The following is a 21,836-nucleotide window of genomic DNA, read 5'->3' as shown; positions in this document are numbered from 1 at the left end:
TTGTTCTTAATTGGTCATTAAGAAACAATTAAGAACAGATACCTTTCTGAATCTTCTTAATGATACTTAGGCCTGTGTATCTTAAGGTTCTTGGAAATGACTTAAAAGTCACTTAAACTGTACTTAGTTGATGTCTTTCTCATAGATATAAAAATATTGACATAAAGATAGATTAGTCAAAAGTCATATTAAAGTCACTCAAGTACATAATTAAGACACTCAAGGTCAACTAAGACAATAATAAGAAGCTTAAAAGTGAATAAGTCAACAAAGTGATTATATTAGCATAGTAAATAGAATACATTGGATACAATCTATACAAAAGGATGAGATGGGAAGATGAGGGAGTGATGATGAGGGAGTGATGATGAAAAAAGGAATAGTCTACAAGTAAGAAATGAGTATGAAAACATACAGAGATAGAGAGCACTCACCAGTAACCAAAGAATCCCCAAAATCCTTCCAAATATCCCCTCAAATATCCCCCAAGTATCCCCTCAAATATCTCCCCAAGTATCCCCCTAAATAAGCCTCCAAAAATCCCCCAAAAAAGCGTCCTAAATAGGCAAAAAAGCGTCCTAAACCAGCTTAGAATTAGCTGGGAGAGAGCTAGGGAAGGGAAGGGAAGTTACTCACTTGAATATAAGCCTAGGAGAGCAATGAGGAGGGAAGGGGAGGGAGGGGAGGGGAGGAATGATGGTGGTGATGAGGAAGGATCAACGGTCATGCTCGAAACAGAAGTTCAACATGTCACATGACATCATGTGACTGCTGGACTTGGGATTTTCGAGTCAAAGTTCCTCAAATCATAGGTAGGATATATTTTCGGGTCATTTCTGCATGGATTTTAATGATCTAAAAGTGTATTCCTATAGTTTCGAGGTCGGGGAGTTCGAATATCCAATCAGATTCTTTGTTGGATGAAGGCCTATCGAGATATGGCACATTTAACATATAATAAACACATAATTGCGCTATAGCTCCTCTAATATTGATCGGATAGTAAATCTAAAACCAGATTCAAATTCCTGGACCTTGAGTACATATATTTGCATTCTTAAAACATGAAATTCGGCGCAGGAACCAGTATAAAACATGACATTCTTGTCATGTTTTTCTATATCTCCAAAACCGGTATGTTTTCCGACTAAAACATACATATAACCTTATGTTCTTTTAATATTCTAAGATTTGTCGTGATTTTTCCAGAATTTTCCGGTTAGTAGAGCAGGCTCTACGACGAGTCTATCTGCAGTTGACAATGACCCCCCCCCCCCATGATGGAATCTTGATATCTCCATAACGGGTATGTTTTCGACAAAAGCTTATATATAAACTTATGTTTTTTTAATATTCTAAGATTTGTTGTGATTTTTCCGGAATTTTACAGGCAGTAGAACAGAGCATATAATGTAATGTCTCTCTAAACATATTTTATAGTGAACATAAAATTGTCTACACTCGAAAAAGTTGATGATCTTGATTTAACTTAAGCTTCTGGTGAAAGATTCTAGTTCTTTTAAACATCCTTTGATCCTTGGTTTTCTTCTTTTTTTCCCTTGAGATAAACATGAATTTATTTGTTGACAAGGTCAGCTACTTTAAATTTTTTATGGTTCTTTGTTTTCTTATTCTTATCTTTGAGCTATATTTCTAAGAACCATTCAAGTAACAAGGGTGTTCTTGGACTCCTGAACCTTCTTTATAGTCTTAACCTGTCATTAAGTAATTCCAAGTAGAATTAAGAAAAATGACATTTTGCTGATGTGAAGTGTCAATGAAGCGCCAGAAGGGTAAACCGTCTATATGTGCAAGTAATACACAACAAATCAAAACACACATGCAAGACTTCGGGCAAACTCGTTGCTATGCCTCCGGCACTTCGCGCTCCGTGCTGGGCATTACTGGCGGCAGCTTCCCCTCCCAAAATTCTCCCCACGCAGCCGACTTCCTCGCTTAGCGGATGCTCGGTATGTTTGATGGGTAGCATTATTGGTTGGCGGCGCCCTGGTGGCTATTCGCAGCAGCGCAAGAGAGCGTTTCCGATTATTGGTGCAGCCTTCGCCTTCCCTAGCAGCATGCGTTTGAGCCCTCTTTTATTAAGACGTGTAAAATAGCATATTTCTTTTTGTTTTGAATCAAGATTATTTCGCGGCGCTCGAATACAATCTACGGTATACTACGATTAGTATACTAATAAGCAATACCCTAGGCCAAAATAGATCTTTGAAAGCGAGTAAACAATACCTTAGGCCAAAAGAGGCAAAGAAGATAGGCGGGGTGAGGGCCCCGAACTTCCCGATGCCATGCAACAAAGAGGTGGGAGAGAAGTTTGGTGTTGTGTCCTGTCAGGAGAGGAGAAAGGAAGGACGGAGGAAGGAGTAACAGGGCGTCCACATACGAGGTTTGCCAAATAGTATAGGAAGCGCCTCTTTATGACGCTGGTTAGTTACCTTGCAGTGTCAGATGATCAAGGACCATGCACTCGGCATCCTTCGCAACGCAAGACCCTTAGGCCGAGCATTAGTATTGTGCAGAAAACTTACGTGCGGGCGGTGCGGCAACAAACTCGGAGCATAGCCTCAAGTATGACTCGTTTCTTCAAGTTATCACCATAAAACACTCTAAATATTGTGTAGAACCCTAGCGCAGAATCAACTCCTTGTTTATTTCTAAACTTGTGCGAGATCAGACAGAGACCGAAGATATTTTGTGCGCGAGTATATATACCTAATTCAAGCTGATAGTGTACTATATAAACTACCATAATCCGTATTGTACAGGTCTTAGTTTGGTATTGGTTCCATTTTTGTATCTTATTTTGTCTTGGCTTAAGAACCTGGCTGATAAGTTGTTATCTGGCTTATAGGTTCCTTTGTATGCGTCTTTCATAGTGCCAAGAAAGCAGATCAACCGCGCTCGACATAGCCGATTGCCACAATCCCTTATCACTACTAGTAGATCTTCACATTGCTGATCATTGTATTTTCGGGTGCTACCTCAAGAAACATGCCGTGCAGCTTGAGATTGTGGGCGGGCTCAACAACTGCTTCCTATACCACGATTTTTTCTTTTACTGTAGTAAAGGCGGCAGATCAGCTACGCTCGGCGCAAACAATGGCCACCGTAAGAGGTGGCCATTGCTCGGAACATCGTCCCACAGCGAGGGCTATATTACTCACTGGTCGGTTTGACTCACGCTAGAACATTTTTGGCGGACGCCACTGTCAGTTTGATTTTTTTTTGTTCTAGTGGAATGCTCACTTATTGTGGTTTCGAGTTTGAATGGATTTGGGGCGGTAGTCGGGACGTGATGATCGCTGTCTTTTTGAGCTGAGCCTTCCGTGGCCTTTTGAATGTGTGACGTAGTCGGCGCAGTTCAGGTTCGAGTCGTAAGGGTATAGTCCCAAGCGTTGGTGAGAGATGGTGATCGGCTTGAAGCAGCTGATCTTGTTGGAGTGTACGGCCCCACCTTTATCGACTACTCAACCGCCCCCGAGCCTTCTGTGGTTTTGAATTTGTGGTGTAGTCGGCGCAGTTCAGGTTAAGGGTACATGGTCCGAAGTGCGTTGCTAAGAGATGGGATCGGCTCGACAGCTATGCTTGAAACAGCTGATCTAGTTGGAGTGTACCGACATGATGCTCGCAAACTGCCCCTGATTTGATCGATAGGTGGAGAAAGCTCCATCGACGTTGATCTAAGATACTGTTGCACCACACTTGAACGACTTGGGTGGCGAAAAAGAACAGGGCTAATGTTTTGAGGGGTTCCTTGGCGTAATTTGAGCACGTTGGGGCGAAATCTTTTTGCTAGGGTATGACGAAATCAGCGAACAACAGTTCAAGTTGAATTCGAGTTGGTACTTTCCCACTACCATCGTATTTCCCACCTCCGACTTCATGACGCGCACACAGTGGACAACGGAAGAAGAGAGCAAGTGGCTCAAGGGCTGCATAGAAGGTTGGTCGGATGCTCAAGCCACCGGCAATGTCAAAGTCTTCAAAGCCAAAGTGTTGCGAGAATGGTTTGAAACCTTCCCTACCAAAGTGATGGACATCGAGGTCGCTTCGAGCGGTGGTAACAAAGAAGAGGCTATAAGGGTTAAAACTCAGTTGACGAAGAACGTGTGTAATTCGTATTCAAGTTGTAACTGGATGACTTACCCGACATTGTTCACCCAATATAGCGCCTTCACCAATGGTTCTATAACCATATGCGACCTTCGGCGGTCAAGAAAGACCTTATAAAGGTCAGGAAGAAAGCTAGGAGAGCCAACTTGTGGCAGGCGTACATGAGCTTGTTCTGGGATAAGTTGAAGCCGATCTTCGAAGCTGCTTGCGATGAATATCTTGAGGCGAATAAGGCTGATCCTCAGTTCAAACTAGGGAGGGCTGAGAAGATGAAGATTCGTAGTCGTATTGCACAGGACGAATATCTGAAGGAAAGTGAGGAGGTTAAAGAAGCGGTGGCAAAATATTGCGATGAAAGCAAGGAGCCGGAACAGGATGTTGATAACTCTGAGCTATACCAGAAGTGAGTCTTCTCCTATTCCATTGAACACGGCTTTGCTAACTCACGATTATTAGGAATATCAACCGGTTGTTTAACACCCTCGCTGCTTATGTCGACGCTTGGAGCCAGGAGATGGGGTGGGTGTTCACTATCCTGGCTGGCGGTCCAGAGCCTCGGCTGGGTAGAACTATGAGTTCAATAATGTGAGTCTGGGTGATAGTTCATTAGGTAGCCGCTTACTCACCTACTCCAGTGTTAATGGCGCCGTTGAGGAGAGTGATTTAGATTTTAAACAGTTCATGGGAGAAGAGGAGTATGATCAGGACGTAAACCAAAAATGGCATGCGTTCCTGTGCGAGGCGTACCGTGAGTAATTACTTTCTGATGCCAGCGTTTCGTGCTTACCTTCTTTCTCATTGCCTGCCTTTACACGTGAAGCATCCTCAAGTCGTTCTGAGGATGGTTCGACCTGCGACGAACGGCCCGTCAACGACCGTTCCAACCCCGACATCAGGAATGGGGCGTCAAGCAGAGGTGAGAGTTCTGCTGCAGCGGGAAAGGCAGCGCAACCCACGGAGAGAACATCCAACGTACCGACCACCAACAAAGAGAAGACATCCAATGCACGGACGAATCACAGAGAATCTGAATATGAACGTACCAAGCGCATGAATATCGAGGAGAACAGGAAGACGTTGGCAGCGATCTTTGGGGAGAATGATCGGGACCTCCTATGGGATAAAGAGAAGATGGTGAAGAAGGGCTCAAAGAAGAAGTACGGAACGTAAGTACCTGTCCTGTTGATTATCAACTGTTCGTGACTTTCTCCAGTCGTGCCGCCGTGGTTAATCGTCCAGAAATCGACAAGGACGAGCGTTCAAGCGATGTAGCGGATGATATTCAAGGGTTAATCCCTTTCTTCAATTTCTTGTCTTGTTCGCTAATGTATCCAATCCATGTAGGGGAACGTCGCCACCGCAAGCTGATGCCCAAGCCGATGGATCAGACAATGAAGAGGACGAGGCTTCAATCGAAGTACAGTGTAGTAGACAACGTTTAAAGGTCAGTTCTCTTCTTTTTTCTTCTTTGTCTTGTTCGCTAACGTATCCAATCCATGTAGAGGAACGCCACCACCACCGCATGATGCCCAAGCTCATGGTTCAGACAATGACGAGGACGAGCCCTCAATCGGAGTAGCAGACGACGTTCAAATGTCAGTCCCTTTCTTTTCTTTTCCTTTATGGTCTTATTTGCTCAACCTATCCGATTTGCGTAGGGAAACGCCGCTGCCGGCTCCTCACACCGATGGATCAGATGAGGACGAAGATAGCCCTTTGGGCTCTGCAGCGGGCAACGTTCAAGAGTCAGTCCATTTTCTTCTCATTTTATTTCTGTCTTATTCCCTGAACCTATCCGATCTGCGTAGGGGACTGCCGCTGCCTCAGGCTACCCAAGCCCATGGTTCAGACAATGTTGAAGATGAGCCTGCAGGTTCTGCAGTGGATGACGCTGAAGTGTAAGTGTTTTTTATGTATATCTCATTCACTGACTTATGTGTTCTGCATAGGGGAATGCGACCGCCACAGGCTACCCAAGCAGATCCACCCGCAAGTCTGTGCGCCCATGGTTCAGCTCCTGGCTCTTGTGCCCGTGAGCATTTCTCGTCGTCTACTATGATTCGCAGCTTAAACTTCATTAGGACCCCCTTGCGGTCACAGTCCTGAAGTTGCACCACATACTTCGGGTGCTACTAGTTCGACTCCTGCATCCGGGACTTCCTCCGACATCGCTGCTCTTCCTGTTTCCATAGACCTCCCGACATTTGTTAAGAAAGGTGACGAACACTTCCGATCTATCATGACTCGCTCCACCATCTGGGGAAAACTTGTCAATAACTGGTTACGATTTGAGAGTATGTGCACTACTGGTGGTGTGCATTTCATTGTTTTCAAGTATCATCAGCTACTAAGATTATCAATAGACCCTTTCGACGGAAAATCGCCCAAAAGAAGTTGGTGCATGGCTCAAGCGCGGCCGAAAATATATATGGGTTCCTCCTATTGATCTCACATCATATCCCCTCAGTTTCAAGCAGTGGTGGAAGACACTCCAGCCAGCAGATCCGAGTCATACAACTGAACAACATCTTCATCTCACACCAATCCGCATGGCATTGATTGGTCATCACTGGCACGATCTGGGCCAAATGGGTTCTTCATCGTGATCATGGCATTGTCTTGGTGGCTCTTGAATCTCGGTAATGATGTTGCTGACTTTAACGTCACTTGCGAGGATGTGAATAAGGTATTGTTGCAGATGTTGAAGTCATTTCCACCTATCGCCAAAAAACGGGAAATTATTGATCTATCAGGTGATGATGGACAGAGTCCAGTAAAAAAGAAGAAGCGGTGCGTGTTCAATGTTTGGAATGATAAGATGCTGAATGTATTATTAGAAGGACGAAATTGAGGTAGATTACTATTACAGTGACAGACAAAACCGTTGCAATGTTTATAACACCTTCAAAGATACTATTATAGCATGTGACAAACTGACCGTGACATCACGTAATTGACATCGTTTGAAAGCCATGCGTCTTGGCTTTAATTCGATAGTAATATTATTATGTAATTCTAAATATTCGTCGAAATACTGGCAATTTACTAACAAAGATGCATTGCAACAGTTTTGTCCCTCTCATTCACCAAGTATAAAGTCACCTGACTCCATTGACTGACTTGAAAAATCAGCACAGCCACATTCAACAAAGATGAAAAGTCAGCACAGCCACACTTTGAGTATATATACAGAGCATCTTTGGCATGATTCTTTACAATGAAGCCCCTCACTCCAAGTCAGCTCTCTCATATCCTTTATTTGCTTGATTCAGGAGCATCAGCTCATGAAATTTCTACTTCTACCAGCATACATCATTCCACTATATCCAGAATTAGATCCAAGCACCGTCCCAACCTTGCTACATCCTCAGGTGGTCGTCCTAGACTGCTTACATCTTCTGATACCCGCTACGCTGTTCGCTTAATCACCTCTCAAAAAGCTGACAACGCTTCTCAAGTCAAGAGACTACTTGCCAACAGCTTGCCCCACTCAATTTCTACAAAGACCATACGTAGAACTCTTTCCCGCGCTGGTATGAAGGCTGTAGTAAAGGTTAAACGTCCTTTGCTCAAGCCCAAACACCGCAAGGATCGCTTGGACTGGGCTTTAGCTCGTCAAAACTGGACAATAGAAGACTGGAAAAGGGTAGTATGGTCTGATGAAACAAAGATTAATTGTTTGGGGTCAGATGGAAGAAAATGGGTGTGGAAAAAGGATGGAGAAGGCTTGAGTGATAGACTGGTGTCTGGGACTTTGAAGTTTGGAGGAGGTTCTTTGATGATGTGGGGTTGTATGTTTTGGGAGGGATGTGGCTATGCATGCCAAATTGAAGGTAAAATGGATGCTGATCTATATGTTAGCATTTTGGAGGACAATCTGGAGGATAGTGTGGAGTATTATGGGAAAGAAAGGGAGGATTTCATATTTCAGCAGGACAATGACCCCAAGCACAAGTCTAAAAAGGCCCAGAACTGGTTCAAAGAGAACAACATTGATTTATTGCCATGGCCAGCACAGTCTCCAGACCTCAATCCAATTGAACATCTCTGGGACCACCTCAAAATCAGGCTTGAAGAGTATGAAGAAGCACCTAGGGGAATTGGAGAACTTCGGACAAGAGTGGATAAGGAGTGGAATGATATAAAGCCTGAGGTGTGTCAGAATTTGATAGAGAGTATGCCTAGAAGGGTAGAAGCTGTAATCAAGGCAAAGGGAGGCTATACTAAGTACTAAACATAGAGATTTGTACTTGGTGAATGAGAGGGACAAAACTGTTGCAATGCATCTTTGTTAGTAAATTGCCAGTATTTCGACGAATATTTGGAATTACATAATGGTATTACTATCGAATTAAAGCCACGAAGCATAGCTTTCAAACAATGTCAATTACGTAATGTCACGGTTAGTTCGTCACATGCTATAATAGTATCTTTGAAGGTGTTATAAACATTGCAACGGTTTTGTCCGTCACTGTACTTGAGTTGTAAGTAGCATAGAATGCAATGTTTAATGTCTTGGTTGTATATTGGCAACTGCCATATAATATGAATAATGGTATTACGTTTGAGAGTAGCCAGTCATAATGAAAATCCATCACCTTTAGTCACACTGCCTAGTTATATTTGTAAAGGCTGTTGCAGTACCATTCCATTTTGAAAATGGAATATGTGTTATCATTGTATAGCCAGTCAGAATGAGAATACAGTGTCATGGACAGCCAGTCGTAATGAGAATATACTGTCACAGTACCATTCCGGTTTGAAACTGGGATATATATTATCACTACGTAGCCAGTCACAATGAGAATACAGTGTTATTGACAGCCAGTCGTAATGAGAATACAGTGTCACAGTACCATTCCAGTTTGAAAATGGAATATATATTATCATTGTGCAGCCATTCACAATGAGAATACAGTGTCACAGTACCATTCCGGTTTGAAACTGGGATATATATTATCACTACGTAGCCAGTCACAATGAGAATACAGTGTCATTGACAGCCAGTCGTAATGAGAATACAGTGTCACAGTACCATTCCATTTTGAAAATGGAATATATATTATCATTGTGCAGCCAGTCCCAATGAGAATACAGGGTCATTGACAGCCAGCTGTAATGAGAATATACTGTCACAGTACCAGTTCGGTTTGAAAATGGGATATATATTATTATTGTGCAGCCAGTCACAATGAGAATACGGTGTCATTGATGACCAGTCGCAATGAGAATATACTGTCACAGTACCAGTATAGTTTGAAAATGGGATATATATTATCATTACACAGCTAGTTATAATGAACATTGTGCATAGCTTAATGATACTAGCCACTGGCTAATCATTATCATATGTATCTTGGCCCTAATGACAAAAATCTTCATAGTCTTCATTCAAATGTTGAAAAAAGTGATAGCTACCCCTCGGCCATTAGTGGTTCAGTGTATTCAGTAATATCCAGTAGGAAATTCAATAGATAGTTTATTAGTCCCACAAATTTCTGTACTTCGTTGTAGCTTCTCGATCGTCTCCAATCATGTATGTGTGCCAATTTATCAATGTCAGGGTATATCCCCTTTTCTGTAATTATGTGGCCTAAGCAATCCATCTTTTCTGAATATAAGTCGCATTTTTCCCATTTCAGATATAATTTTTCTCTCTTTAGTCGTTCAAATACCAGTTCTAAGTGTCTCTCATGGTCTTGTATTGAATCTGAGTAGATGAATATGTCATCCAGGTATACGTGTACACAGGATCCGATCACGTCTCAGAATATGTAAGTCATTAATCTCTGGAATGTTGCGGGTGCATTGCAGTCGCCTTGTTGCATTATGTTGCTTACATAGGTTCTGTATATTGTAGCGAATGCAGCCTTCAATATGTCTTTTGATTCTACTCGTATTTGTTTGTATGCGTCTGCTAGATCAATTTTTGATCGATATTTTGCTCTTGCTACGTCCTCCTGTATTGTTTCTTGGTCTGGGAGTGGCGTCATATCTTTGATCGTGTTATCGTTACGCTGTCTTGCGTCTATTACGGTGCGTAGTCTTCCATCCTTTTTTAATATGCACATCATCGGTGCTGCTTGCTGAGCTTTACGTGGTTCCCACCATTTGGCTTGTTCATATCTGTTAACTTTATCTCGTAGTTGGTTTCGTAGTGATTGTGGGCATGAAGGCATGCGGTAGTGATATTGTTTCTCATCATTAATTAAGTTGATTTCATGGTTTATTTCTCTAAATGGTGGTAATACTTCTGGGGCTCCATTCATTATTTCATCATATTTCTCGTGCCACTGTTTCTTTAGTTGAGGTATCTTATTATTGAGATGAGTTCTCTTTCCGATTGATCGGCTGTGTGGTTCGTATTTTTGCTTCATCTTTTCAAATAGATCTCGGTCCAGTATCTTTATTTGTACTGTCTGGGCTCTTAGGTTTGTCTTCACTTCATCATACCAAGTTGGTATCATTGGTGCTGATATTTCTGTTTCCTCTGCTTGTTTGTATTTTAATGGTTGGTACTCATGTTTGTTGTGTTGCGTCAATATCCCTTGTATCATCATATTCCATTCCTTAGGCATACAAGTATCATAGTATTCAATCTCGTGACCTAATGGTTCTACTTGGTTTTTCTTTTTATCTGGTTCAGTTTCTCGCTTCCAATGTTCTTCGTTCACTTTACTTTCTTGTAGTCATTTCTTAACTTGTTCCGTGGTTCGGTATCTCCGTATACGTGCTTCGTTCTCCATGGTTATTGTCAGTGCCGGTAGACATTTTCCTTGTATGATTATCTCGTTTTTCTCAAAATCCAGTTTTACATTGTTCGTTCTCATGAACAGTGTACCAATTATAGCATCGTATCAGTCGAAGTTCGCTATGTCTGCGTAGGTTGGGAATTTGGTTCCTTCAATCTCTAATTCGGTATTGGTGCCGTACTTTATTGTAGATCGGCTGCCTACTGTCCCGAGTTGTAGTATGTGTGATTCGGTAAGCTCGTTTATTCGTATTTTTGCCAGTTGAGCTAATGCAGGTGTGATACCTGTAGTCGTACTGCCTGAGTCCCATAGGGCCCAAGCCTCTAGTCCTCCTATTTTCACTAGGGAGGCCATACATTGTTTTTCCTCACATGTATATTTCGGTCTCTCAATCTTTTCTTTGTTCTTTTTCAGTGTTACTTTTCTTATTTTTACGTCGGTTCCGTAGTATTCCTTAGTATTATTGTCATTCTTCCTGGTAGGTGCTACTGATAATGCATTCAGTCTTTCCTCTTCTGAAGAGTCATATTGATCCTTGTTCCATTCATAGCTTTCTACTTCGATATCAGTGTCTTCTGCATCGGAGGTTTGCCCTTCGTTATCTATTTCTCCTATTTTCATAATCATGGATGATGACAATTTCTTTGAGTGTCGTGATTCCATATCCGAGTTGTCGCTCATGGCTTTGTACCCTGATTCCTGTTCCTCGGCATCTGATTGAATGGCTTTTAGCTGATCTTTTCTTTTCCATTTGTTCTCTTTTTTATCGTTATTATACTTTCGTTTATTCAGTTCTGTTCTATTCTTTTTCTCGCATTTTGAGTCTTTGGCATATCCGCCTATTCTATCCTTAAGGTCTAGTTTGGCCGCTTGTCACTGTTGTTCATATTTCGGTTTAGCTGGTTTGCTATTGCACAACCTCTATATTTCAATAATACACATGTTGTTATGATCCCGTATCGACACTTCTATCGAGGCAACTCGATCACCCCCGCCTACGGAGTTCTCCCCACCCCTCCTACCACCGGTGATATGTTCACTGATATGCTCCTTACGGAAGCCTGGAGGAATGCCCCTTATCTCCATGCCTATGACGTTAACGGAAGTTACGTTGGCACTTATGAGACCGATCCTATTGATAGCTGGCACAACGGATGGAAGACCTATCCCAGCCCCGGGATAGAAATGGTATTCACCCACCCCTATCTAGAGATCAAGGACCTGCCGACCCTAGTCGAGGAGATCGGGCAGTTAGTCGAGGAACGACGATACGTAGTTGAACTAGGGATATTGCGTAAGCAAGATACCGAGTCTAATTACTGGACTAATGATAGTAGTGATCAAAGCTGGATCACTCCCTGGGATCCGGACTGGCCTCAGTCCGCCACACTTCCCCTGTCCGAAGGTATGGACCAGCCCGACTTCTATAAGTTTGAGAATCCAAACTCGTTCTAGTGTTTTGAGTCAGAAGTATTTATAAGTTTCATCTCGATCTGTGTTTCATTAGTATTTATGTTTCATCTCGCATTTGGTATTTATGTTTCGAGTTCGTTTCGTGTTGTGTCTCATATTTATGTTTCATCTTGTCACGCAGTTATCGTAGATCGACTACTGTAGCACTTGTTCCATTTCATCTATTTATATAGGTAGATAGATTGTATTTAAACCGGACTTCTGGCAGCGGATCAAAGTCAAGCTTTGATCTTCTTACAGGGCATCCGTGTAGCTGTAATAAGATCTACTCTATATTCATCCTCACATCTAAACCTTCGTTGTCATCCACTCCAAGCGATTCCCGCTACCGTTAGCCTTAACAGTTAAGGTTTACGTGATAAGTCTAGCTAGAGTGTTTTCTATAGTTCTGATCTCGTACAGTTCTCGAACTATAGAAGGATTAGCGATTAGACCACTGGTCTTGCCTACGTCTAGTCGTGCCCACATCTAGGGGACCTCGTGCGCTTCTAGATAGGTATCAGGACCACTGTCAGGATCTTAGATTGATCTTTCGGTGCTCCTAATACCGAAACCGTAACACATGTATTATGCAAACATTATGGAAACATTACTGTAAATGTAATTTACATAGTAAACATATAATATGTAAAACATATGTAAAAAAATAATTTAATAATGTTCATTTTAAAGGTTTTGTTTGCATAAGGTTTTGATATGTTTTAGATAATATACATGTACTATGCAAATTAAAATTACGGTAATGTTTCCATAATGTTTGCATAATACATGTGTATTATTGAAATATAGAGGTTGTGGTGTATTCTTTCCACTTCCGTTGTTCGCTGTTATTTTCTTTGGGTTGCAATCTGGCTCCTCATGGGGTGTTTTTATTGCTTCTTTTCTCGTATTTATATCGTTCATACGAACAATTGTTGTGTGTGGAGAACTTTAATGATTTCTCATAGTATCCGTATAATCTTTTCCTATTCTCATAGTTTGCTGTGCATCTTAGGAATTCCTCTAGTGTATTTAACTCTGGTCTCATTCCGTACTTCAATATCAGTTCTTGTTGCATATCCAAAGGTATCCCTTTGATAAATATATCGTTGAGGTAATGATCTTCTGGGTAAGTATTCATCTGAGCTGCACATTTTTTAATCGCATCATAAAATGATTGAATGCCGTATTGTGTGTCATATATCAAATGTGATAGCTTGTCCTTAGCTTCTTGGGTTGATGTTGGAAGTACAAATCGGTCATATAAAGCAATTATGGTCTCCTCGAATGTCCATTCTGTTTGTTCTTGTAAACTGCCCAATATATGTTCCATTACCATGCCCTTCGCTTCCGCTTGTAGATAGTATACTAGGTGCATATTGCGTAGGCGATCACATGTTCTGCACAACCTTTATATTTGAATAGTACAAATGTATTATGCAAACTTTATGCAAACTTTACCGTAAATATTATTTTAATAATACATGTGTACTATTTGAAATATATGTAAATTAAAAATGCAATAAAGCTCAATTTAAGACTTTTGTTTACATAAAGTTTAAATTTGATTTACATATTACATATGTACTATGTAAATTAAATTTACGGTAACATTTGCATAATGTTTACATAATGCATGTGTATTATTTAAATATAGAGGTTGTGCTGCCTACTCCTGCTAGTCTTCTCAATGCGAAATCGATACTTACTGATGTCACAAATCATTCTAATATGATGAACTTTGGGCTACCCTTATAAGGTTCAATCCCCCCATCGCTAGGTAGTCTCGATGAGTTTACTTTGTAGCCCTTTAGAACCTGTGTTGGTTCGATTAGGTAGTACTGAATGATGCTTTGTAGTCTATCATGCATCCTTTCTTGATGTTGCTCGATTGCCTCCGCTATTCCTCCTATCATTGGTATGGACATTCCTCTAGCTAACGATAGTCCCCTCTGGGGTCTAGGTTGTTGGTATTCCTCTGGTGGTGCATAGTTTTTAAAGCTATATTGCCTGTTATTCTCTACTTTCATCTCGTGCGGTATTGTTTCCTTGGGTATTGGTCGTGTGTTATTTATAATTGGGTTCTTTAATGTTGACTCGTGTGGTAGTTGTTGCGATGATGGTCCAGGAGCTATAAAGGAATATTGTCCTCCATTGGATCGCTCTGAGTTTGCATTGACCATGTTTGGTCCTCTAAGCGGTGATAATTCATTCTCTTTCATTGTCAGCGGTATCAGCAGTGGTCTTGGTGGTGAAAAATACACTCTTTGTCAGTTATTATTATACGCATATGTGGTGAAGTCACTCTTTTGTTCGTTAGCTTGTCTCAGCCCGAACTGTACTGCTGCTAGAGCTGTCCTCGTTGGGCTCTTAGCTCTTCGTGTATCTGCTGGTGGTTTTGGCTCATTCATGGTCATGCTTATCGATCAGTGTCGATCCTGAGCCTTGAGCCTTGTCTTGTACTGCATCGCTGACTCATCCTCTCGTGGTGGTTCATATAAAGATTTATACACTTTTTCTAGCATATCCATTGACGTTCCTATTGACGTCGCGTATTCTGTTTGAATTTGGATTGGATGATGTGGTTGTGGTTGATGTATTCCCATTTGTATTGGGGGTAGTAGCGTAGTCGCTGGTTGTTCCACGACTCCTTGACTCGTTGTTCGGCTAATCAATGTATGTTCCTTCTAAAAATCTCAATGTATTTTTTCGACATTTGGTTGGCTTCCATGCCAGCAGCCTTAAATGCTTCGTCTGTTATTTCCATTGCCTTTTTTCGTATATGTGCAGCCCTCTCCAGGTCTGTTATTCCTAGCAACTCGAACATAGCATCAGGAAAAGGTAAAGTGACTTAAATTTGACTTATGCAAACTTATAAAAATCATAAGTCAGTATAAGTCATTTTTGCATAAGGCATGTCACTGTCTGAGGTTCTGACTTATGCAATACTTAAGTAAATCATAAGTACATAAGTCACAATATGGTCATAAGATTCAAGATTATCATAAGTCATGAGGATTTATCTTAAGTTGCATAAGTAAGTACTTAAGACAGTACATCAGTAAAAAGTTATTCTACTTGACCAACTTGAGAAAAATAGCACTTGAGAGCAACTTGAAAAAAGTTTCAAGATGATCAAGTAATGTCTCAAGTAAGAATTCAAGAGATTTTACTTGAAAAGCTTCTTGAAAAAATGATTTATGCTTGAAATTAACTGTCAATTTTCAAGTTTTCTCAAGTATAAGCAAGTACATTTCAAATCTCATCAAGTATAATCTCAAGTTGTCACTCAAGTAAGCCTCAAGTGAAATTCAAGTAAATTTCAAGTTTCTTCAAGTAAGCCTCAAGTAAGCCTCAAGTAAGCCTCAAGTGAGCCTCAAGTTGTCACTCAAGTAAGCTCAAGTCAGACTCAAATTGATATGAAGATTAATTATGATTAGATCTGTTCTAGAGATTGTCTTACCAGCTTTAAAATTCTGGAAAAATCACGACAAATCATAAAGTATTAAAAGAACATAAGTCTATATGTATATTTTCGTCGGAAAACATACCAGTTATGGAGATATAGAAAAACATGACAAGAATGTCATGTTTAATACTGGCTCCTGTGCCGATTTTAATGTTTTAAGAGTGTAAATATATGTTCTCAAGGTCCAGGAATTCGAATCTGGTTTTATATTTATTATCTGATCAATACTTGAGGAGCTATAGCGCAATTTTGGATTTATCATATGTTAAATGTGCCATATCTCATTGGAATCTCATCCAACAAAGAGTCTAATTGAATATTCGAACTCCCCGACCTTGAAACTATAGGAATACACTTTTAGATCATTAAAATCCATGCAGAAATGACCCGAAAATATCTCCTACCTATGATTTGAGGAACTTTGACTCGAAAATCCCAAGTCCAGCAGTCACATGATGTCATGTGACATATTGAACTTCTGTTTCGAGCATGACCGTTGATCCTTCTTCATCACCACCATCATTCCTCCTCTCCCCTCCCTCCCCTTCCCTCCTCATTGCTCTCCTAGGCTTATATTCAAGTGAGTAACTTCCCTTCCCTTCCCTAGCTCTCTCCTAGCTAATTCTAAGCTTAATTAGGGCGCATTTTTGCCTATTTGGGACGCATTTTTAGGGGTATTTTGGGGGATATTTGAGGGAGGATATGGTGGATATGTAGGGGGATGTATAGAGAGATTCTTGGGGGAGTTTGAGAGGATTTGGGGGAGATTTCAAGGTCTCTGGTGAGTGCTTTCTATCTTTCTATCTTTCTATGCTCATTTGTTACTTGTAGAACATCTTCCCTCTCCTCTATCCTTTCCCATTCTCTAATCCTATCCCTCTGTATAGATTATATCCAATGTATTATATTTACTATGCTAATATAAACATTTTGTTGACTTATTGAAGAGCTTTTGAGTTTACTTGATGAGACTTGATGTATACTTGATGAACTTGATACATACTTGAAGAGCTCTTGAGTTCACTTGATGAGAATTGATGTATACTTGGCCATATTATAGCATCAGTAGGAATTATTGGGTTTATTGAACAACTTGAAGTGATACTTGAAGCAATACTTGATGCTACTTGAGCAACTTGATGCTACTTGAGCAACTTGAAGCGCTACTTGAGCAACTTGAAGAAATATTTGATGCTACTTGAAGAAATATTGAAGTGATACTTGATGCTACTTGAGCAACTTGAAGCGCTACTTGAACAACTTGAAGCGCTACTTGATGCTACTTGAGCAACTTGAACAACTTGACAACTTGAAGAAATATTGAATTGATACTTGATACTACTTGATGAATCTTGATGCAAACTTGAATTTACTTGGTGAATCTTGATGCATACTTGAGAATACTTGAGAATACTTGATTACTATATCAAACCAATTTGAAGACTACATGAGAATTTACTTGAGAAAACTTATCTACTTGAGGGTCCTTGAAAATGTCACTTCAAGTAGCTCTCAAGATTAGACTCTGACTTGAGACACTTGAGGAAAAATGCTACTTGATGACTACTTGAAGTTTTTTCAAGATGGCTTCAAGTAGCTTCAAGTAGCTTCAAGTAGAAAAACTTTTTACTGATGTAAGAAGATGTAAGAGAGTATAAGCTCAATCATAAGGAACATCATAATGCATAAGGAACAAAGAATTATATTCATATAGTAAATACAATACATCATGTATAATACAGACTTCCTAAAGAGGAAATAGACCCTGAAAAAAGCGGACAAGAGGAATATGACAGCAGCCAGGGAAGTAGAAATGGAAAATGGGGGGAAAATGATGAGAAATGTGATTCTAAAAGTAACAAATGAGTATGAGTAGATGAAGAGTCAAAAAGCACTCACCAAAGACTAGAGATCCCCACAAAACTCATCCACATATCATTCTCACATCTCCTCTCAAAACCCTCCCACAATAGCCCTAAAAAAGCGGCCTAAAAAGGCAAAAAAGCGTCCTAATTAAGCTGAGAATCAGCTGGGGGAGAGCTAGGAAGGTGATAAGGATGTTACTTACTAAGTTACAGGCCTGGAGGACAAGAAAGGGGGAGGGAGAGGATGGGGATGGGGAGGAATGATGGTGGTGATGAGGAAGGATCAACGTTGTGCTCGAAACAGAAGTTCAACATGTCACATGATGTCACATGACTGCTGGACTTGGGATTTTCGAGTCAAAGTTCCTCAAATCATAGGTAGGAGATATTTTCGGGTCATTCCTGCATGGATTTTAATGATTCAAAATGTATTCCTATAGTTTCAAGGTCGGGGAGTCCGAATAGTTAATTAGATTCTTTGTTGGATGAAAGCCTATTGAGATATGGCACATTTAACATATGATAAACACAAAATTGCGCTATAGCTCCTCAAATATTGATCGGATAATACATCTAAAACCAGATTCGAATTCCTGAGCCTTGAATACATATAGTGACACTTTTAAAACATGAAAATCGGCACAGTAACCAGTAGAAAACATGGCATTCTTGTTATGTTTTTCTGCATCTCCATAACTGGTATGTTTTCCGACAAAAGCATACATATAAACTTATGTTCTTTTAATATTTTAAGATTTGTCGTGATTGTTCCAGAATTTTCCAGTTAGTAGAGCAGGCTCTACGACGGGTCTATCTGCAGTTGACAATGACCCCCCCCACCCCATGATGGAATCTTGATTAGAGTTCACCAAGGGTCGGGTTTACCCCGGGGGTAGCGACAGGGGTGGATGAAGGGTAAGGGTGAGGGTCATGAGTCATGGCCCTTCCTCTTACCCTTCACTGACTCAAGGGTTACAACACTTATATAGATCAACATAATGTCTCAGATGATGCAAGCTTTTGCAATATACGTGTTCCGGGACTTCGCGTACTACCTCTGAACACATCTACACTATAGTCTATGGCTGAACCAGCCATTAATAGCCGTCCTCGGCGCGAACATCGAGAGAGTGCTCGAGTTCGTGACAACGGTGATCCCCTCCACCACAAAGTATCCCTCACTCGAAAGGAAGCTTTGCCACCCTCGGTGAACTCCACAACTCAAAAAGAAAAGGGCACAGAAGAAAGTTTAGACGAGGTTCGGGACAATGAGGGTCTCAACTCTAGCCAACCTGAAGATGAAGAAGATATACCAAGGCCAAGACCGAGCCGAACGTCAAGTACAAAAACTATAAATCTACTCTCTGACAAAGATATCGTCACTGAAGACAACGATACATTAGTTTGTGAGTGAGCTTGGAGATGACTAGTACTTACTCATGAAAACTTCTCCGATTAGCTCGCCTTTGTAATAAATGGACAGCCTCTGTATACGCCTTCTTTCATCCTGAGCCCAAAATTGAATGGTGCGGCGTCAAAGGAACGAACGATCGAAAGAAATACTTGAAATTTAAATGTGTTGCACCTCATTGTCGTTCTACTGGTCGGCATGGACCATATGTGTTCCGGGCACTTGAAGGAAGTGATTCCACTTCGACAAAGAACCTGCGACATCACGCCGAGGGTTGTTACGGCAAGGAGGCGTTGACAGCAGCTGATCGTGTGGGAAGTGGAGAGAAGCGAAGGGAAATAATCGCAGGGAGAAATAATGACCTGAAAGATGGTTCATTAGTTCTGGCTTTCGAAAAACAGGGGGTGGGCCGCCCAACCTACTCAGCTCGTCCTCCAACGAAGGCTGAAAGTAAAGCCTATCATGTTCGTTGGGCTGCTGAAAGCAAGAGACCGTTTGAAATCGTCAACGATCCAGGATATCAACGGAATATGAAAGAAGGAAGACCTCACCATTACATCCCTTCTTCCTCGACGTTGCGGCGAGACCTGAAGAAAGTGTTCGCTAGTTCACGGCAGCACGTTTCACAACTATTAAGGGTACGTTAGTCAACTTAGATCAGAGTTAAGAAACTTCGATTGACTTACCAGCTGTCACGGTGGATCTAGGCACATCCTGGTCGTCTACACTTCGGAACCGACTGTTGGATGTCTCCTAACCATCGTCCATTCATCGCCGTCACTGTCCACTATGAAAAAGATGGGAACGGAGTGACGTGGCTCCTAGATATCGTCGAGATGGCTCGCAGCCACTCCGGAATCAATCTTGCAGAAACATTCACCTCTATTCTTGCAGAATACGGTATCGAGAAAAAGGTGAGTCTTTGTTGGGTTATACAGCGTGCAGAAACAGTGAGTTACCTGAGGTACTAGATGTTGGCGTGCGTTTGCAACAATGCAATGTCCAATGACGTGATGGTAGAGAACTTCCACCAATTCATCCCCTCCGTCTCTCGTGGCCAGCCCAATCGTGTCCGTTGTTTCTGTCATATCATAAACCTTGTGTCACGAACCATATTATTATTGTTTGACGTACCTCAGAAGAAGAAAAATGAAGGAAACACGTCTTGAAAGCAAACCATCACTCAGTTAGGTACCAAGGCTCCAAAGCGACAAAAAACCTCATCGACCATAGCCGCAGGAGTAGGAGGGTTTGATGGTGACGAGGACTCACCCAATGAAGTGTCCGTCGACTCTGAGAATGAATCGGAGCAGTGCAACGACTCGGATGAGATAGCTGCACTCTGGGAACTAGCAGGAGAGATAGAGATAGAAGAAGAACATATATTGGGGGATGAACAGGAGAACGAGATAACCCGGGACAACAGTACCCAAGGCTGGACAGACGAGCGGGACAGTCTGTCAGCAAATGAGTTGAAGGACGTTGAGGCAGGAGTAATGCCAGCAAGACGAATGCTGACCAAGGTACATACATACGTACATGTGTACGTGGCGTTCCACCCGGGACTTCTCATATCTCACGCACGTACCTTGTCCCCGTTCCCCTTGTCTCGATGGCAGATCCGCAAGGTTTCCTATAAGATACTCAACTCTCCGACCATTCTCTTGGTGTACGATGCCCTTACCGCTCACAAGGACAACAGTCTGCGGATGTACGAACTATCAGATGAGGAATGGGAGCTTGCTGAACAGCTGTCAGAAGTGCTACAGGTACGTTTCAGCTCTATTTCATCTTTCTATTTCGTTGTTTCAGTTAGTGAAACCCTCTTGAAGATTTTCAAAGAAGCAACAGAGTTCTTTTCACACAAGAACGAGTCACTGCTCTTGTCGGTCATCCCGGTAATGGATGACATAGACGAGACGCTTCAAACAAGCATTGATGACAAGAAATATTCGACGGCTCTTCTTCATGCTTTGACATTAGGTAGACGTACTTTAAACAAGTACTATAGTCACACCGATGCATCAGAGTTGTATCGGATCGCTCTCAGTGAGTCAGCCGGTTTCCTGACTACGTTTTTCTACATCTCATCCTGTCTACAGTACTTGACCCACGCTACAAGATTATGTATATGCGAGACGCCCATTAGCCTTCGGCCTGGGTAGATACTGTGGAAGCTCTGGTCCGCGAGGTCTTTGAGAGAGATTATGTATCGGGGAGGGCCCCAGTGAGTGAGGTACGTAGCATTATGAATCTCTTTTTGATCGACCACTTAATGAATTCATCAAGGCGACTTTACCGAAGCCGATTGATTTACAACCAAGAAATCGGTTTGACCGATTCAAACATTATGCTGCCGGTTCTCTCCCAACCTCAAGTATCACTGTTGATGAACTTACACGATATCTTCGCGACCCTCCTGAACAAACTTCAAGTCCTCTTCAGTGGTGGCATGAACGACATCAAGCTTATCCCAACCTTTCACAAATGGCATGCGATTACTTGAGTATTCCCGGTACGTCTTCTTTACTTCAGCCAGTATGTCTATTATTTTATTTATTTATCTATTGCGTAAAGCTACTTCTGTCGATGTCGAAAGAGCATTTAGTAAAGGTGGGGTTCTGCTCACTAATCGCCGTAATAGGTTAGTTGGGCAGACAATTCGTTCTCTTCTTTGCCTTGGGGACTGGATTTCGGCTGGCATCATCAAGGACAAGGATATTGTCCATGCGGTGTCCGGCTTACCTGATATCGAT

At 41.6% G+C, this 21,836-nt stretch overlaps 6 protein-coding genes across 6 annotated transcripts; 5 read left to right on the top strand and 1 right to left on the bottom strand.

Annotated features, from left to right (window-relative positions):
- Nucleotides 1-3,900: 3,900 nt before the first annotated feature.
- On the top strand, nucleotides 3,901-6,737 carry AGABI2DRAFT_119169 (hypothetical protein; the record flags this gene model as incomplete). The annotated part of the gene is made up of 13 exons (XM_006462258.1): nucleotides 3,901-4,125; nucleotides 4,188-4,534; nucleotides 4,588-4,716; nucleotides 4,767-4,879; nucleotides 4,952-5,297; nucleotides 5,345-5,419; nucleotides 5,476-5,553; nucleotides 5,634-5,726; nucleotides 5,790-5,876; nucleotides 5,940-6,029; nucleotides 6,081-6,163; nucleotides 6,213-6,445; nucleotides 6,495-6,737. The coding sequence occupies 13 exons, from the start codon at nucleotides 3,901-3,903 to the stop codon at nucleotides 6,735-6,737; spliced, it is 2,142 nt and encodes a 713-aa protein (XP_006462321.1).
- Nucleotides 6,738-10,988: 4,251 nt separating this feature from the next.
- On the bottom strand, nucleotides 10,989-11,969 carry AGABI2DRAFT_143939 (hypothetical protein; the record flags this gene model as incomplete). The annotated part of the gene is made up of 2 exons (XM_006462257.1): nucleotides 10,989-11,752; nucleotides 11,822-11,969. 2 exons carry the CDS (start codon nucleotides 11,967-11,969, stop codon nucleotides 10,989-10,991), a joined length of 912 nt encoding a protein of 303 aa, XP_006462320.1.
- Nucleotides 11,928-14,777, top strand: AGABI2DRAFT_119166 (hypothetical protein; the record flags this gene model as incomplete). Its single annotated transcript, XM_006462256.1, has 3 exons — nucleotides 11,928-12,288; nucleotides 14,464-14,604; nucleotides 14,656-14,777. 3 exons carry the CDS (start codon nucleotides 11,928-11,930, stop codon nucleotides 14,775-14,777), a joined length of 624 nt encoding a protein of 207 aa, XP_006462319.1.
- Nucleotides 14,778-19,124: 4,347 nt separating this feature from the next.
- AGABI2DRAFT_54554 (hypothetical protein) lies at nucleotides 19,125-19,958 on the top strand (the record flags this gene model as incomplete). The annotated part of the gene is made up of 3 exons (XM_006462255.1): nucleotides 19,125-19,530; nucleotides 19,597-19,718; nucleotides 19,788-19,958. Coding segments are annotated over 3 exons (699 nt in total), but the record flags the coding sequence as incomplete, so codon positions are not given.
- A 795-nt stretch (nucleotides 19,959-20,753) lies between these two features.
- On the top strand, nucleotides 20,754-21,223 carry AGABI2DRAFT_54349 (hypothetical protein; the record flags this gene model as incomplete). Its single annotated transcript, XM_006462254.1, has 3 exons — nucleotides 20,754-20,849; nucleotides 20,913-21,129; nucleotides 21,183-21,223. Coding segments are annotated over 3 exons (354 nt in total), but the record flags the coding sequence as incomplete, so codon positions are not given.
- Nucleotides 21,224-21,516: 293 nt separating this feature from the next.
- On the top strand, nucleotides 21,517-21,806 carry AGABI2DRAFT_56444 (hypothetical protein; the record flags this gene model as incomplete). The annotated part of the gene is made up of 2 exons (XM_006462253.1): nucleotides 21,517-21,595; nucleotides 21,658-21,806. Coding segments are annotated over 2 exons (228 nt in total), but the record flags the coding sequence as incomplete, so codon positions are not given.
- Between the last annotated feature and the right edge of the window lie 30 nt (nucleotides 21,807-21,836).

The sequence above is a fragment of the Agaricus bisporus genome (genome assembly GCF_000300575.1).
Source record: "Agaricus bisporus var. bisporus H97 unplaced genomic scaffold AGABI2scaffold_7, whole genome shotgun sequence".
NCBI lineage: Eukaryota > Fungi > Basidiomycota > Agaricomycetes > Agaricales > Agaricaceae > Agaricus > Agaricus bisporus.
Note: the sequence above shows the minus strand (reverse complement) of the source record. Positions and strands in the feature narration are given on the sequence as shown.